Source organism: Dinoponera quadriceps, unplaced genomic scaffold, assembly GCF_001313825.1.
Source record: "Dinoponera quadriceps isolate SergipeBrazil2010 unplaced genomic scaffold, ASM131382v1 scaffold1795, whole genome shotgun sequence".
In the NCBI taxonomy this organism is placed as follows: Eukaryota; Metazoa; Arthropoda; class Insecta; order Hymenoptera; family Formicidae; genus Dinoponera; species Dinoponera quadriceps.
This window is the reverse complement of record NW_014555844.1, coordinates 5,529-21,297: the sequence shown is the minus strand read 5'-3', so window position 1 is coordinate 21,297 and position 15,769 is coordinate 5,529. Positions and strand designations below refer to the sequence as shown.

Sequence of the window (15,769 nt, the reverse complement as noted above, 5' to 3'; positions counted from 1 at the left end):
GACATCAAAATCACCAATCTTAAATCGCTAAAACCATACTTGGCATGTTCTTTCCGATGGAGCGTAATTGCCATAAGCTTCGAAAAGCAATTTATGAGCTGCAGCTGCAGTTTTTTTCAAGTCAAAGTAAATAAAGCAGCACATGTCGAAAAAACAACTTATCGCGTTCCATATTTAATCAAAAGAAAAAATAGCATTGCTCGCTTAAATGAATCTCTTTGCACTGAATTTTATTGACAAATGTCTAACCTCTAAAATGCAGCCAGTTTCAGATGTCAAAATAAATTACACCTACAACTAACGTCATCTAACTGTGAGCCGCAGGAACTAAGTTTACCACCTAATAGAAGGCAGTAAAAACGTTGGCACGCCACGTGCTTCTTACTCTCAGCAGCAATCACGATGAGCGAGAAAGAGGTACACCTCGCAGTTGCACAACGTGTTATTATTAAGTTTCTCGTCAACAGAAATGTAAATGTTGCTGAAATTCGGCACCGTTTACTCCCACAGTTCGGGGAAAGAATCTTTTCATGGGCCCTGGTGAAGCAGTGGTGTAACGAATTTAAGAAAGGACCGGAGGCTATTGAAAATATTGCCCACCCGCGCCGTCCCTGCACCAGCATCATAACGCAGAACACCGAGGCTGTTCGAGAACTCATCGAAGGCGATCGGCACTTAACTGTTTTTGGAATCTCTAAAGAGCTTCAGTTCGAGTTGCCTATCGGTCAAAAAGGCGCGGTATTCCGATCAGAAATATGTTGCTTCTCCATGACAACGCCAGACCCCACACCGCAGCAATAATACAACAAGAATAGACCGATATTCACTGGGCTGTCCTAGAACATCCACCCTACAGCCCAGACCTGTCACCATGAGACTTCCATATGTTTGGGCCACTCAAGGAAGCCCTTGGTGGGCGCTTCATAACGAACGAGGAGGTGCAGCAGTTCGTGTGGAATTGGTTGATACACGTCCGCGAACTTTACATGATACCGGGATTAAAAAATTACTAGACTGTTGGAGAAAGTGTATAAATAAGATGGAGGACTATGTAGAAAAATATGAAAAATGTAAATTAGAATTGATTTTGAAAAATATATGGTTTTTTTGCAAAAGACTCGTTTATATTTGATCCACCCTCGTATATTATTATTATAGTCATATATGGGCAAATTTCATATATGATCTCTTTTCGGGTTTTTAATAAAATAAATGAAAATGCAATGGTTCTATGCGTTAAGTCTATATCAGACTAGGAATTGAAGATTAGTTTTCAACAAATCAATAAATTTCGGTTTTGATTTTTTGGTCTGTTCTTTTTAGCTCCACTGCTGAGTTGGAACAATTAAAAGGAGTAGAACATTTGTTTCAAATGATCAATCCACTTTAAGACAGTATCAAACTATCAGTTGTGAAGGCCGGCCCGACTGCCGATTATGACTGCCTAGTAAACAGTTTTTGAAGAACATAAGTTTTAAAAACTAATGCTGCAATACTATGTTAATTAGTTAAGTTATTCGGTTAAACCTAAGTAATAAGTTTAAACTTGTAAATAGGCTTAAGTGTCAGAAACTAACGTTGCCATTCTAAAATAAATTTAAGAATAAATTGTTAAATCTCAAAATTGTAGTTCACGAAGCGATTGTAAAATGATGACCTACTAATTTTCAAAAATTATTAATTTATACTACCATTTGTACCGCTCTTCTTTATATGTCTTTTATTACAATAAATGACTTAAGGATTCTTCATACAGGATCCGTCTGATATACCAGGTGTAGAAGTATGTAACCGGAAATTTTTTGTAAAAATTACAGGTCTGTTGTTTAAAAACAATAAAAAATATTTTATTCAAAATAATGTCCATTGCTTTTTATATAATTTTCCCACCTCTCCGGCAGTTTATGAATGCCACGCCAAGAAAACATTTCTTCTTTTGAAGCGAACCAGCTATCAAGCCATTTTCGTACATTTTCATACGAATTAAAACGTTGTTCAGCGAGAGCTTGTCCCATTGATGCGAATAGATGATAATCGGACGGAGCCAAGTCTGGAGAATAAGCCGCATGCGTTAGTATTTCCCAACTGAACGCCTCTATCGTTTCCCTGACCCGTTTTGCTGTGTGTGATGGGGCATTATCACGGAGCAAAATGATTTTGTGTTGCCTATTTCTATATTCCGGTCGTTTTTCACGCGATTTAAATCGATCATTTGCTATTGGTAGCGATCAGTGTTAACAGTTTCACCAGGTTTTAGCAGCTCATAATTACACCCTTCTGATCCCACCAAACACAGAGCATTGTCTTCTTTCCAAAGCGATTGCAGTGGATGTCGATGGTTCGCCTGGATTGACCCATGATTTCTGACGCTTAGGATTCTTAAAATATATCCATTTTTCATCACCTGTCATGATACGATGGTGAAATGACTTTCTGTTGTATCTGTCGAGCAGCATTTCACAAGTGGTTTTTCGATTTTCTTGCTGTCTTTCATTCAGTTCATGCGGAACCCATTTTCCCACTTTTTGAATCTTTCCCATGGCTTTCAAACGAATTGAGACAGCTTTCTGCGTCACATTCAATTCATCCGCGAGTTCTTGTTGAGTTTGAGTATCATCTTCATCCAATAAGGCTTGCAATTCGTTGTCTGCGAACTTTTTCGATGGTTTCCCACGCTCTTCGTTTTTCACTTCAAAATCACCATTTTTGAATTTTTTGAACCACTCAAAACACTGTGTTTTATCAAGAGCATGTTCACCGTAAGCTTCGACAAGCATTCGATGCGCAGCAGTTTTCTTCAAATAATAACAAAAAACCAATGCTGTCTGCAAATCGTAGTTCGTAGGCACAAAACTCGACATGTTTAAGGTTATAGAAAAATATACCGGTGTATGGAACTTGGGTTGTTGTGTGTTGAAAATCTTCGTCAGCTGTTAGATGATGGCGCTGCAGAAGCGGTCTTACGGTCCCTAAACTGATGGCTAGCACCATCTTTAGGGAAATTCCGGTTTCATACTTCTACACCTGGTATATATATGAAATTTGCTAAAACGTATGTTTTTCAAACGTTCTTTCTTTGTTTGAATATAACCAAACCAAGTGAGCATTAAGCAAACGTTCCTCGAACGTTTATGTGCTGCTTGGGTAGAGAATGAATATTCAATATATGTATAGAACAAAAAAAATAAATCAAGTTTAAATAAATTAATGTACTTATTTGAACAAATATATTATCTTCCTAATTAAAGCGCCATTCATACCGGGGATTTTAAGACATTTTAAGATGTCCTTTGATCTGGAGAATCTCTCGGTAACATTTGTCACCGTGAAGCAATGTTGCGTTGACTCGCCGTGCAGTAGGTTCCCCGAAGGCTTTGCATGATACACGTGTCCGTCGAGACGCCGATGCTCGCGTAAAAAAAATCTAGATAGTATGTGTAGAAATTCATATGTAACACCTATTCTAAATCTCTGAGATATTCTGTTGCAAAATAAATAAACGATGCGAACAACGTAATGCCAATTCCCCTTCCTCACTTCGAACGCTACCGCTGGTGATATCGGAAGTCGATATTTTTCCTCGATAAAATATATCTTGGAAGGGCATCTTTAAATTTTGGCTCAACGCCTGACGCTTGTTTGTCTCTGGTGGAAGTTTTTCATTGGGAAATTTTTGGACTTTAAATTTGCACACAAAATAATACAACGTTGTCCTCGTGTTGTTGCTCGTTTGCTGCTTGAAATTTGTGCAAAGAATTCGCGTGATAAAGAGAAATGTACATAGCGGCGCAACATTGCGCACGGTCATAATTTTTTTAAGTAAATCGTGCTTTATCTTTCGCGGTTTATCCTCCGCGTTAATGGCGCTCGACAACATGTTTGCAATTTTTGCGATTTCCACCGACGACGGGACAGTTCGTTTAATTATCACTCAAGATAATCATTTCTTTTCTTGCACACAGGCACGCTGCTCGTACCAAATAATGACCTATGCGTGCTGCATCACGATGTTAATTTCGACGAGCTGCAAATTCTATCGCGCGGGATGATGCGCTCAGGATCGTAGCATCGATTTTCTCTCTCTCTCTCTCTCTCTCTCTCTCTCTCTCTCTCTCTTGTGGTGGCGCTTCGCCCCTTTTGCCAAAACTCGGACCTAACGAAAGAAATTTGCGTATATTATTTTTAGAAAATCCATGACGCGGACATACCACAAGGTATATACCACGCAAGGCGCGAGCATAAAACGCGATTGGGTCCCGCATACATACCAATCTCACGCAAATCTCGCTGTCTGCCTAAGTTCGCGCGTAAAACGCCAAGTGCGCGTGAACCTGCTTTTAACACCGACGATGTCTAGGACCGTCGATTCAGTCACTTCTGCCGAAATTCCTGCGACCTAAGCATCTCCGTTTCTTTCGTGATCTCCGACATTACTCTTCCTTGAGTACTGACGCGATAGTTTAAGATTGTTCATTAAGAGGTGAAGCACGATATTGTATTTCAACATGAAATATCCAAAAATTTGCCCATCGAATTGTACACTTCATCGATTCCACAGGGACGCTCGCGCTTCGGTGGCGCTAGATACTCGAGTTTCTAAACAAGCCGGTATCGATATCAGTTCAATTGGTGGCACTTACGCATTTTACAACTTCCATATTCTTCCGAGTAAAATGGCCGATTAGGCTTGCACAAGGCTTGATGATAAATTCAACGTATGATTTACAGGTTAAGGTATTCCATGCGTAAGAAGTTTAAGGAATCGCGCTCCTTCTGCGGATAATTAGTTCGGCATATATCGATAGGTATGAGCATCTACTAACATGCGCATATATTGCCGAACGTCTCTTGACTAGGACAAGAAAGAGACGAGGAAGAAACTAGAGAGACTCACAGAGAAGATCGAGGAGAAGTGAGTCACCTGCGAGCAAAGTAAGAGGAGATGAGTCAAGTGCGGATTGAAGGTCGGTTAGGTAATGCCGAGCATTTGTTAACTCAAAGACTTATTTGATTAGGCTCATTGCATTATAATAGCGCGATTAGTTAGTTACGCCACGGCGTTTGTGAGAAATTGTTTTCTATTGCGTGCTTTGTAAATTAATACGGCAGTCCCACGTATTCTACATCACGGGTAGTTTAGTCTCGTTGTAGACTTTGGATTATAAAACTTACACTTTTAGATATTTGATTGTGAAGTTAATATAGCGTTATTACGAACTGACAGAATATTATCTCCTCTTCCCGTTTCGCAGCTAGAAGTCATTAGGACCGACATACCTTCAGCTCATTCTGAGAAAACTTTCAAAACTCCTTAGATATTTTACATTAAAAATCCTTACACAATGAACGCAAGCGTTCTTATTACTTAACCCATTGCCGGCGCGCACGTGGTGGGTGTCGAATGGAAATTCGAGGCGCGAGACATTTACATTTGCGCCGGTATTGTGGAAAGATGTAAAAGAATATTAATGCAGCTGCAGTACCCCTACGCGACTGTTTAAACAAACGATCGGTCGCACGATACGTCATTTTGATAAACTCATTAGTTGTATTCGCCCGTTCGCTCACTCTTGGAACGAAACGTGTTCGGGAAATCCTTCTCGTGGGAGATCGCGACGGAAAGTTAGAATAAGAGCGGCCAGATTCCGTGAGGATCCGAGATCGTTATCCTTGTTAGTTACTGTCACGGAGAAAACAATGAACGCGTCTCATCGCGTATTATTTATTATCTGCGTTCCAGTGAGAAATCTAACGCTCCAACGACTAAAACGTGACGCAAACCAGCGGGCGACATTGTCACCGCCGCGACGATCGGTAATATCCCGGTTCTCTTTTCGCATTATCCTCGGGGCCTCCCAGGTCGCAAGTGTGGCCGTAATGCGTGGAACTATATCGCGTTGTGCTGCACGAGCGAGCGAACGAGCGAGCGCGCGCGCTTACGCCCGAGTCACTTGAAATGTGTCTTTATTTGCATCCGTGGCAAGGATACGGACGTATGTGTCCCGTGTAACGCAACAAAGAGCGTTGGAGAAAAAGAAATTATTAAAAAGAAACAAATATATATCTTCCTCTATTCAGGACATAGAAGCTTAGGATACGATATTTACAATATATTGCGTATATTCTCAGTATGTTCCTATTATATTCGGTATGTATGTCGAATATTCGAAGAATATACGTGATATACTTTCACGTTATTCGTGGGATATTTTCAGAATCTACTTCTGCTGTATGGGAAAACCACAAAAGTAATAGTAGCAATATACATATATACATGTAAGGTTATTATCACTGTTGTTATAATAACACTTACTAGAAAAATAGTGGTTATATCCTGGTTATATTTCTTTCACTATGCCAGTTATAAATACCGAATATTTCTCTGCTAGTGTATGAATTTATATCGAAATATTATAATATAATGAGATAATAAAATAAGGATATACAATAATAAGAAAAATATGTAATATGAGAATAAAAATATAAAACACAAAAAACGAAAATCATTATATATATCGTGTGCGCGCGTTACTGCTGCTCCCGCAGCATTATTATATCGTTATATGCTGCGCGCGCGTGTTTTTGATCGGCCTGTATAACCTACATGAACTTTCATATTTTTACCGGGAGATATCGCACAGCAGTTTAAATGTGGAAAAACACTCGCTGTCTCGATCTCGGGTCGAAAGAAGCACGCCATTACGCGATGTGACTATATGTACCGCATAAGTAATCGCTTACTTACTGCCGAGTGACGTCAGAGGAATCGATTCTCGCAGTAGGTATCACCTAGGATAGTATTTGTAGTCGGATCTTATCTTCAAGATCGTTTTAAATTGTTCTACTGATGCCTTACGGCTTGTTTCATTAATTACAAGATATCTGAAGACGAACCCTGGTAGAAATTTTTTGTTTTTCTTTTTAACAATAACAATACGCCAATAACTATATCTTTCTCATGTTATTGTGTTATGTAACCTGCGCTAAAGATATCAGCGATTACAACAAATCTAACATAGCTCATTGTGGGAACAGTAACGTCACGATTCGGCAAACGCCAATAGAAGCGTTATATGCGGGCCAGTCGATCTTTATTACAGATATTTAGTGCGTCTGAATGCAACGCGATCATATGTGATACGATGAGCCATAACTTGTGTATCATCGATACATATAATAATATGTATTAAATCAGGAAGAACAGGTTTCTTTGGGAAGATTTTGATCGAAAAATTGCTGCGAAGTTGTCCCGACGTCTCTAAGATATATCTAATGGTGCGTTCGAAAAAGAACAAAAGCACCGCGACTCGGCTAGACAAGATATTTGAAAGTCCGGTAAGCATAAATAATATATGATATTTTACAACATTGTCATAAGTTATTTTTACATGATGGTATGACGGAACCATAGTTATTCGGTTGAGTGAAGGAGGAGATGTCCAACTTTCGTGAAAAATTCGTGCCGATGATCGGTGGATTGTACGAAGTGGACTTGGGTTTCACGAAAGGTGATACGGATTTACTAACACACAAGGTAAGGAATTTAATCGTGAAGTTCCAACAAAAAAATTTTTCGTACAAAAAATATATACACAATAAACACCAACAAACAGTTACGTAACATCAATGTTATAATTGTTCACTAAATAATGTAAATATAATGTGCGTTATGTAACAGTTACATTGTTAAGTAGGAAATTATATATATATAATTATTATATATAATTATATATATATAATGTAATCTTCACAATTCGCGTATCTCCGCTCGCTACGGTTTCGACTAATCTTCACAATGATCTGTAATGAAATGTAAATGTAATCTTCACAATTTCAAAGATGACGCTTGGGATCAGACTTCAAGGATCAGACTTGGGTGAATCATATCCAGTGAACACCAACCATCAGCAACATCTCATAAATGTTATATATATATATATAATTTATATATATATATAATTTTGTATATATAATTTATATATATATATAATTTTGTTATATATATATATATATATATATATATATAACAAAATTATATATATATATAAATTATATATACAAAATTATATATATATATAAATTATATATATATATATAACATTTATGAGATGTTGCTGATGGTTGGTGTTCACTGGATATGATTCACCCAAGTCTGATCCTTGAAGTCTGATCCCAAGCGTCATCTTTGAAATTGTGAAGATTACATTTACATTTCATTACAGATATCAATAATATTTCATTTGGCGGCGAGTATACGCCTCAATAACGACATCAAATCAGCTACATCACTGAATGTAGTCGGCACACGTGCTGTGTTGGATTTGGCCAAACGCATGCCGAACTGAAAGATTCGTTAGACCGACGAATATACATTTATTATTACAATTTATAATAATTCATTATTATTTATTATATTAATTTATTATAACTGTGTGTTAGCGAATTCACTCAATTATTCGAGTATACCGCTCCGGCTGGATCTGCCCAGCGCAGGACACGGAATGCAGTGAAGGATCGGTGTCAGGAAAATTGTTTGGAACTCGAGTGCACTTAAGGCAAGAGTTTATTCAGTCACTGAGGTAAAATGGCGATCTGGCCCTTACAGTTCACGGCATGAGAATACGTCCTCGGCTTGTCGAACAAACGTGTTCAGAGCTCGCGTTAACGGCTCTCCTGGGCTCCCGCAAGTACGGAGGTCTTTGCAGCTCTTAAAGATGGTAAAGTCTCCTATTCTTCTCACTCGCCGTGCGCAACCACCATTGTCGGACGTAGCACGATTATAAATTGACGATCACGACATTAACAATTAAATAATTAAATTGAGGACCGGACGAGTCGCGAGGTAGTCGCAAAGACGCGGACGATATATCGCAACGCGATGACTTGAGAAAGTGAGGCTTGATTTCTTACACGGAGAGTAGTCGAAACCGTAGCGAGCGGAGATACGCGAATAATTAGAATCAAATAACTTGTCCTAATTTCTATGTGCTCATTTCACTTCTGAATTTGTTCTAATTTTTATTTGCTCATTTCACTTCTGAATTCTAAAATTGGACTTCTCTTAACGAACTTGTTCTGATAGTAAAGTCTTAAGTCTTAAGTCTGAGTCTTATTTCTAATTCGTCGAGCTCAAGGCACCCAGTTCTATACAGTTTTATACAGTTATTTGTGCCAACCGGAACGAGCGGATTGGTTATCCTTCGATCGAATGAAGCATTAGATAATGTCCAATTATGTTAATGTTTTTCATCTAAATCAATGAGTCTTTTAACCTTATTGTTTAGGTGCTTATGTTTAGGTGTTCTTATAATAGACACAACACGTGTTTAGTGCCCGTTTTTGTGTAACGGATCTTCTTTTGTTATTGGTTGGCAATCAGCGTTTTATCGTGTCGGAATAGAAACTCGATTCCCGCAACATGCTTGCTTTGCATGTTATGAGCATGATAAATTTAACTCTTTCTGTTTACATGCAATTTAGAATTTTGAACAATAACTTATTATTCTAATTCATTATAATTTATTACTATTCAATTTATTGTAATTAATTATCATATAATTACATATTATTAATGTTTCCTTTGCAGTCATTTATTTACGTATCGACTGTATATTCAAATTGTCATGTCAAACATAACGAAGAGAGATTCTACAATTATCTTAATCCCGAGGAACTTATCACACTGGTACAAACATCGTCCGAAAGTACAATTAATGAGACGATCTCAAGGTATATGTTCTTGATACTTTACAATATAGAAAGAAAAGCAATATGTTTGTTGGAAGAAAAATTTGAACTACAGATTTTTCATAGAATTATCTCACAGTTGCCCATTTCTTACAAAAGCGATTTCGGAAATGGTTGTTAAAGTTAATGGTGAGAGTATACTGATCGGAATATTTCGGCCATCTGCAGGTGAGAAATCAGTCAGCTACTTGAAAAAGTTATCAGAAAATTAACAATATGTCGATTCGAGCGATTGGAATTCTATCAGTCCATCAATCGCGATACTAATATGTCAATAGTGTGCAATTAATATTTTGCGAAATTCTTTCATTCCATCCTTGAGTGCAAGGAATCTCATTTTTAAATCTCTGCAAAATCCTCCAATTCTTTCTTCCTTTTAGTTACAAATGTCTCTCGCGAATCGCTCATGGGATGGGTGGACAACTATTCCACTGCGATGGGATTTATAGTACCTGCTTCCAAAGGTCTATTAAAATTTATCATATGCAATTCCGACTGTAAGCCAAGTGTAATACCTGTCGACATTATCATAAGTGCTTTAATTGCCAGCAAATGGGATGTATTCAATCAGCCACAGAGGTATGATCCAGCACGAAGAACATTTCATTTCAACGAGCATTTTACACGTTTTTAGCGAATAAATTCGCTTATGAATTCTGATTTCGATTACATTCATATATAAATCTCGTCCCTCACAATGCTTCAGCGCTGAGACAAAGTATATTTTCTTTTTATTTTTAAATTCTTCGACCGTCGTACAGTTCGATTTTCATATATATATATATATTTATATATTTTTTTCATTGTGAATAGTTCTTGCATTTCATTCTTGCATTTCATTCATTATCATTCCTAATTACAGGAGAGGTGACAAAATTAATTTACATCTATGTATCGACAAACGAAGCGCCTTTGATGTACGAGGATTTCCTTTTACGCGCAACTAATCTGCCAAAAATACCCGAAAATAAGTTGCTGTTGGATGTCGACTCTCACACTGATCCAAAACAAAGTTATGTTTACAATATGCATTTTGTTCGGCCACCTTGCCTGCTATAATTATTGATATCTTTGGAAGATGCATAAGTATTCGACAAAGGTGTACGAAACTTTACCGCGTCTATGAAAAAGTACTCTTGTAAACGTTGCTTCACTTGTTTCAGTATGTGGAAATTGTACGAACGAATTTACGATTTTTGTAAGATCGTTGAATACTTTATGGTCAAAGAATGGATCTATAACAGCAATAACGTCTATGCAATATGGCAAAGCATGAGTGAAAGTGATCAGCTTCTATTTAATTTTAATATGAATGGTTTCAAGTTCTAGCCCAAATATTGAGACATTATTATCAAAGATATGCGGCCTTACCTGCTCAAGGAGTATTTCAGTACTTTGGAATTCAGTCGTCATCAAATGGAACAGGTGCGATTTATTTTATTTTAATTCGATGAAATTATACAAGATGAAATACAAGAGAAAGTAATGCAAAGGTTTATTCAAATTTTGAAGTTTTATGTTGAAGTTTAAAATAATATTACGAATTTCAGATTGTATTGGATACACCACGCGACAAAGTTTGAATTTATATTCATCGTCGTTGTGTGTACTTGTAACATATTAGCAAATATATTTTTCCCAAGCAGCACGTAAACGTTCTAGGAACGTTCGCTTTACGTTCACTTGGTTTAGCGTTATTGTGCAACAGCAACATGCCGTGTCTGTTGACCAATGCTGGCTGTAGAGCGCACAGTTTTTGGTACATAGTGGCAATTTCCTGACAGTATTTATCAGAATTAATAACCTCACAGTTGTTTAGTTAATAAATAATGAACGATAGCTTTGCTAGACCATCGTACAGACACCATCATTTTCTTGGGATGAAGATTCGATTTTGGAATGTATTTTGGAGCTTCATTCGTATCTAGCCACTGGGCAGAACGTCGGTGGTTGTCGTACAAAATCCATTTCTTATCGCAAATCACAATCCTGTGTAAAATTCCATCTGTATTCTGTCGCAAGGAAATGCAGATCTCCAAACGTCTTAATTTGTTACTCTCTATGATTTTATAGGGGACCCATTTATCCAACTTTTTCACTTTTCCCAACTTATTTAAATATCGAACGGCAGTTGAATGATCAACGAATCTTTTGACAATCTTTCAGACTGCTAACCTTGGATCTGTTTCAACCATCTCCTTTAAAACAACGTCATCAATGACGGAAGGTGCGTGTCCGCTAGACAAATTGTCGAGGTTTGTGTCCCCAGAACAAAATTTTTCAAATCAACTTCTCGTCGTTCTTTTACTTACAGTACCTTTACCAAATGCAGTATGAATGTTACGCGTTGCCTCGGTTGCAGTATGACCAAGTTTGAACTTGTATAAGTAAATTATACAAATTTCTCTATTTTCCACCACAGTGTTAATGCAAACTTCGATGACTAAGAGTACAATGTAGAAATAAAGTTATGTGCGCTAAATCACATGTGGATCATATATATTTTCACACAGTATATATACACCGTCTTCTGTATGAAAAAAAAAGTAATCTATAGGGGTGGGAAATTCAAAACACTGATAACGGACATTTCATTTGCACCAACCTGATATATTAAGGAATATATTAATTTGAATATTTTTCTCTTATATGTGCTGATTTTCTCTGACATATTGCATCACAGATTGTATGTGTGCCAGAATTATTGCCACTATCCACGTAACATTCTGTTTCCCATGTGTCATTTATTTAAAATTAGTCACATCTGTGTTGATTTGCAAATTATCTTATTCACCGTGTTCAGTATCGCCAACTTCTCCTTATAATATTTTAAATAATCGCGACATATTTAGAATGTCTATTTGTGGAATAGAATAACGATAATATTGCATATGTTTACTTTTACAATGACACCTATAATTATTCAGTTGTTTTATATCAGGTTCTGATAAATTTGATGTAATGCATTTTGTTATATTATATATTGTCGTCACGCAAGCGACGATTAATCAAAATGCCGCGAGGTATACGCAATTCAGCGCAATAATTAGCAAAGTTACATTTATCGTATTGTTATATTAGAAGAATTGAGAGGAGACAATGCGTACTGTGAATTCTTGTAATTTGGCGGCAATAATGCGTGAGACCGTAATATGTGATAAGAAAGGCTCCGACGCTCACGTTTGGAGTCCGAAGTTCCACCAAGTTATACACTGCCACAAAGAGTCGAAATTTTTAAAATAGCTACAAATAACTATATTTATTTATTTATTCGTAAACTCTATTCATATTACATTAATTTGTGCGTACACTTTTCTATTGGAAATAATAATTAATAACGAGAGGATTAAGAAATTTTCGCGAATTATAGTGCGGAGAGCGTGTATATAATGATATATTTACGGGCTTTTCCTTGCAAAAGTTATCGATATTATTAGAAAAGTATTAGTAATTTCGCAAACTGTTCTACTGGAAATAATCGTTTATATTGATGCAAATAATATATTTTAGTTAATTAATGCGTGAAAGCGTGTTTACATTGCGGTTTTCCCATTATTCGTATGAGCTAAATTATAATTTATTCCTTCTTTCTCGGCAACCGTTAAAGATCAACGTCGGGCATTACAATCATCAGTGTCCCCTATGTTGAAATTAGTACTTTATGATGATATGGTTAAATTATCTTCGTATATTAAGGCGTCGAAGAGCATGAACGTTGTGGCATGTCGATTATTTTCATTGGCCCTGATTATACTTATTGTTTATGTCTCTGCAACGAATAACGATATCGATGACCAAAAACAAGCATTGTGTTGTGCGTTCTCTATTCTATCAAAGTTAGAGATACTTAATGATACGATTAATTCACCTTCGTTAACTAATGCGTGGAAGAGCGCGAACTTTGCGTAATGTTGATCATATACTTTCGCACCACATTTATGGTTTATTCCTCTTCAACGCCTTAATCGGCAAAGGTGTATTAATTATACTACTATATTGGAAGAATTGGCAGAAGGGAGTGCAGTAAACGTTAGTTTCCAGTAGATAGCGGCAATAATGCATGAGATAGTATTATGAGATATACGAGGGTGAATCAAATATAAACCGGAATTATTTTTATACCCGCACTGAGGCGAACGGAGAGAGGCCAGGCTTCTGAGCGTTATAGGCGGACATACATGAAAGAGATTCCCCCCTACGCAACCTCTCATTAACGCTTCGTTAATCAGTATCACAATGTCAGAGCAGGAGGTGCCCTCGTCCGTTGCACAACGAATTATTATTAAATTTCTCACTGCAGAAGGCGTAAAACCGTCGGACATATTGAGAAGGCTTGAAGCACAGTTCTGGGACAATACACTTAAGAAGACTCAAATGTACGAGTGGCACAAACAATTTTTGGAAGTACGAGAAACTGTTGAAAATGAGAGGCACCGACGTCGCCCAAGGACCAGAGTGACAGAGGAGAATATTTGCCTGGTTGGCACCCTTATCGAGAGTGACCGTCGATTAGCGGTCGCTGAAATTGCTTCTGAGGTCGGAATAAGCTTCGGCAGTGCTCAGGCAATCATTACTAACGACCTTGGGTTTCGAAAAGTGTCCGCCAGATGGGTCCCTTGTCACCGAAAATCAGAAACGGCACCTTTTGGAGGTATGCGAACGGCTACTGACACGTTATCAGACCAAAAGGGAAGCTTTTTTGCACCGAATTGTGACTTGCGACGAAACTTGAGTGCACCACTACACTACGGAATCCAAAGAAGCCAGTATGGAATGGCAAAAGTATAGTGAATCTGCACGCGTCAAAGCCAAAACTCGGCTCTCAGCTGGAAAAGTTCTTGCAACTGTATTTTTTGACTTTAAAAGTGTTTTGCACGTTGATTTTCTTCACGAACGTCGTACTGTGAAAGCCGTATACCACTGCCAACTTTTGGACGAAGCAAAATCGCGCATATCGTCGGAAAAGACGCGCCTATCGTCGGAAAAGACGCGCATATTGTCGGAAAAGACGCGGATTTCCAATCCGAGACGTTATCATTTTTCACGATAATGCCCGGCCCCATACAACTGCCTTAACTCGTCAAAAATTTGAAGAACTGGACTACACTGGAACACCCTCCCTACAGTCCGGACTTATTGCCCTGCGATCATCATTTGTTTGGACCACTGAAAGAAGCACTTGGAGGACAAAGATTTGACAACGATGCTTCTATCGAATCCTTCGTGAGCGATTGGCTGCTGTCACAGTTGCTTTCATTTTATGATAGCGGAATTAAAAAACTGCTTACCCGTTGGAAAAAATGTGTTCGTATCCCGGGGATTATGTAGAAAAGTAGTTATGTACGAGGAGTGTTCATAAAATAACGGAAATTTTTAAATTTCGCGGGTTTGAAGAGTCCGATCGTCAAAATTTTTTTTTATTATGTTGGTATACATGCCCCTGAAGTATGATAAAATTTTCAGCTGTATTCATTGTTTACTTTGTCTGTGGCAGCCGCTAAGGTTAGACGTGTTTTTTGAGCTCGGCGATTTTCGTTTGTTAAAAGAAATGGATCAAAGAATTTGTATCAAATTTTGCGTAAAAAATGTAATAAAGTGTAACAAAGTGTGTGAAATGTTAACAAAGGCCTATGGTGACTCTGCTATGAGTAAAACAAGAGTTTACGAGAGGTATAAGCGTTTCCAAGATAGCCGTGAAGACGTTGAAGATGACGAACGCCCTGGACGCCCCAGCACATCAACAACCAATGAAAATGTGGAAAAAGTGAAAGAAATGGTTATGAACGATCGCCGAATCACAATCAGAGAAGTCGCTGATGATGTTGGCATATCGATTGGCTCATGCCATGAAATTTTTTCGAATGTTTTGGGTATAAAACGCGTGGCAGCAAAATTTGTTCCAAAATTGTTGAATTTTGAACAAAAACAGCGGCGAATGGAAGTTGCTCAGGAGTCACTAAATGAAGTCAACGACGATGCAGAATTACTGAAACGTGTTATAACAGGTGACGAAACATGGGTT

At 37.7% G+C, this 15,769-nt stretch overlaps 2 protein-coding genes across 5 annotated transcripts; both read left to right on the top strand.

The window, feature by feature from the left end:
* The first annotated feature begins 6,706 nt into the window (after positions 1-6,706).
* On the top strand, positions 6,707-12,219 carry LOC106745541 (fatty acyl-CoA reductase 1-like). Of its 4 annotated transcripts, XM_014621233.1 has the most exons (9): positions 6,707-6,778; positions 7,101-7,335; positions 7,412-7,534; positions 9,587-9,729; positions 9,827-9,915; positions 10,128-10,326; positions 10,610-11,172; positions 11,914-11,974; positions 12,062-12,219. In XM_014621233.1, exons 3-7 carry the CDS (start codon positions 7,436-7,438, stop codon positions 10,692-10,694), a joined length of 615 nt encoding a protein of 204 aa, XP_014476719.1. In that variant the 5' UTR covers positions 6,707-6,778; positions 7,101-7,335; positions 7,412-7,435; the 3' UTR covers positions 10,695-11,172; positions 11,914-11,974; positions 12,062-12,219. The 4 variants fall into 4 exon arrangements, with proteins under 4 accessions (XP_014476719.1, XP_014476720.1, XP_014476722.1 ...); XM_014621234.1 differs by lacking the exon at positions 6,707-6,778 and having other exon boundaries at positions 6,820-7,335; positions 11,298-11,974; XM_014621236.1 differs by lacking the exons at positions 6,707-6,778; positions 7,101-7,335 and adding an exon at positions 8,440-8,717 and having other exon boundaries at positions 7,453-7,534.
* A 3,076-nt stretch (positions 12,220-15,295) lies between these two features.
* Positions 15,296-15,766, top strand: LOC106745540 (putative uncharacterized protein FLJ37770; the record flags this gene model as incomplete). Its single annotated transcript, XM_014621232.1, has 1 exon — positions 15,296-15,766. A coding segment is annotated over exon 1 (471 nt), but the record flags the coding sequence as incomplete, so codon positions are not given.
* Between the last annotated feature and the right edge of the window lie 3 nt (positions 15,767-15,769).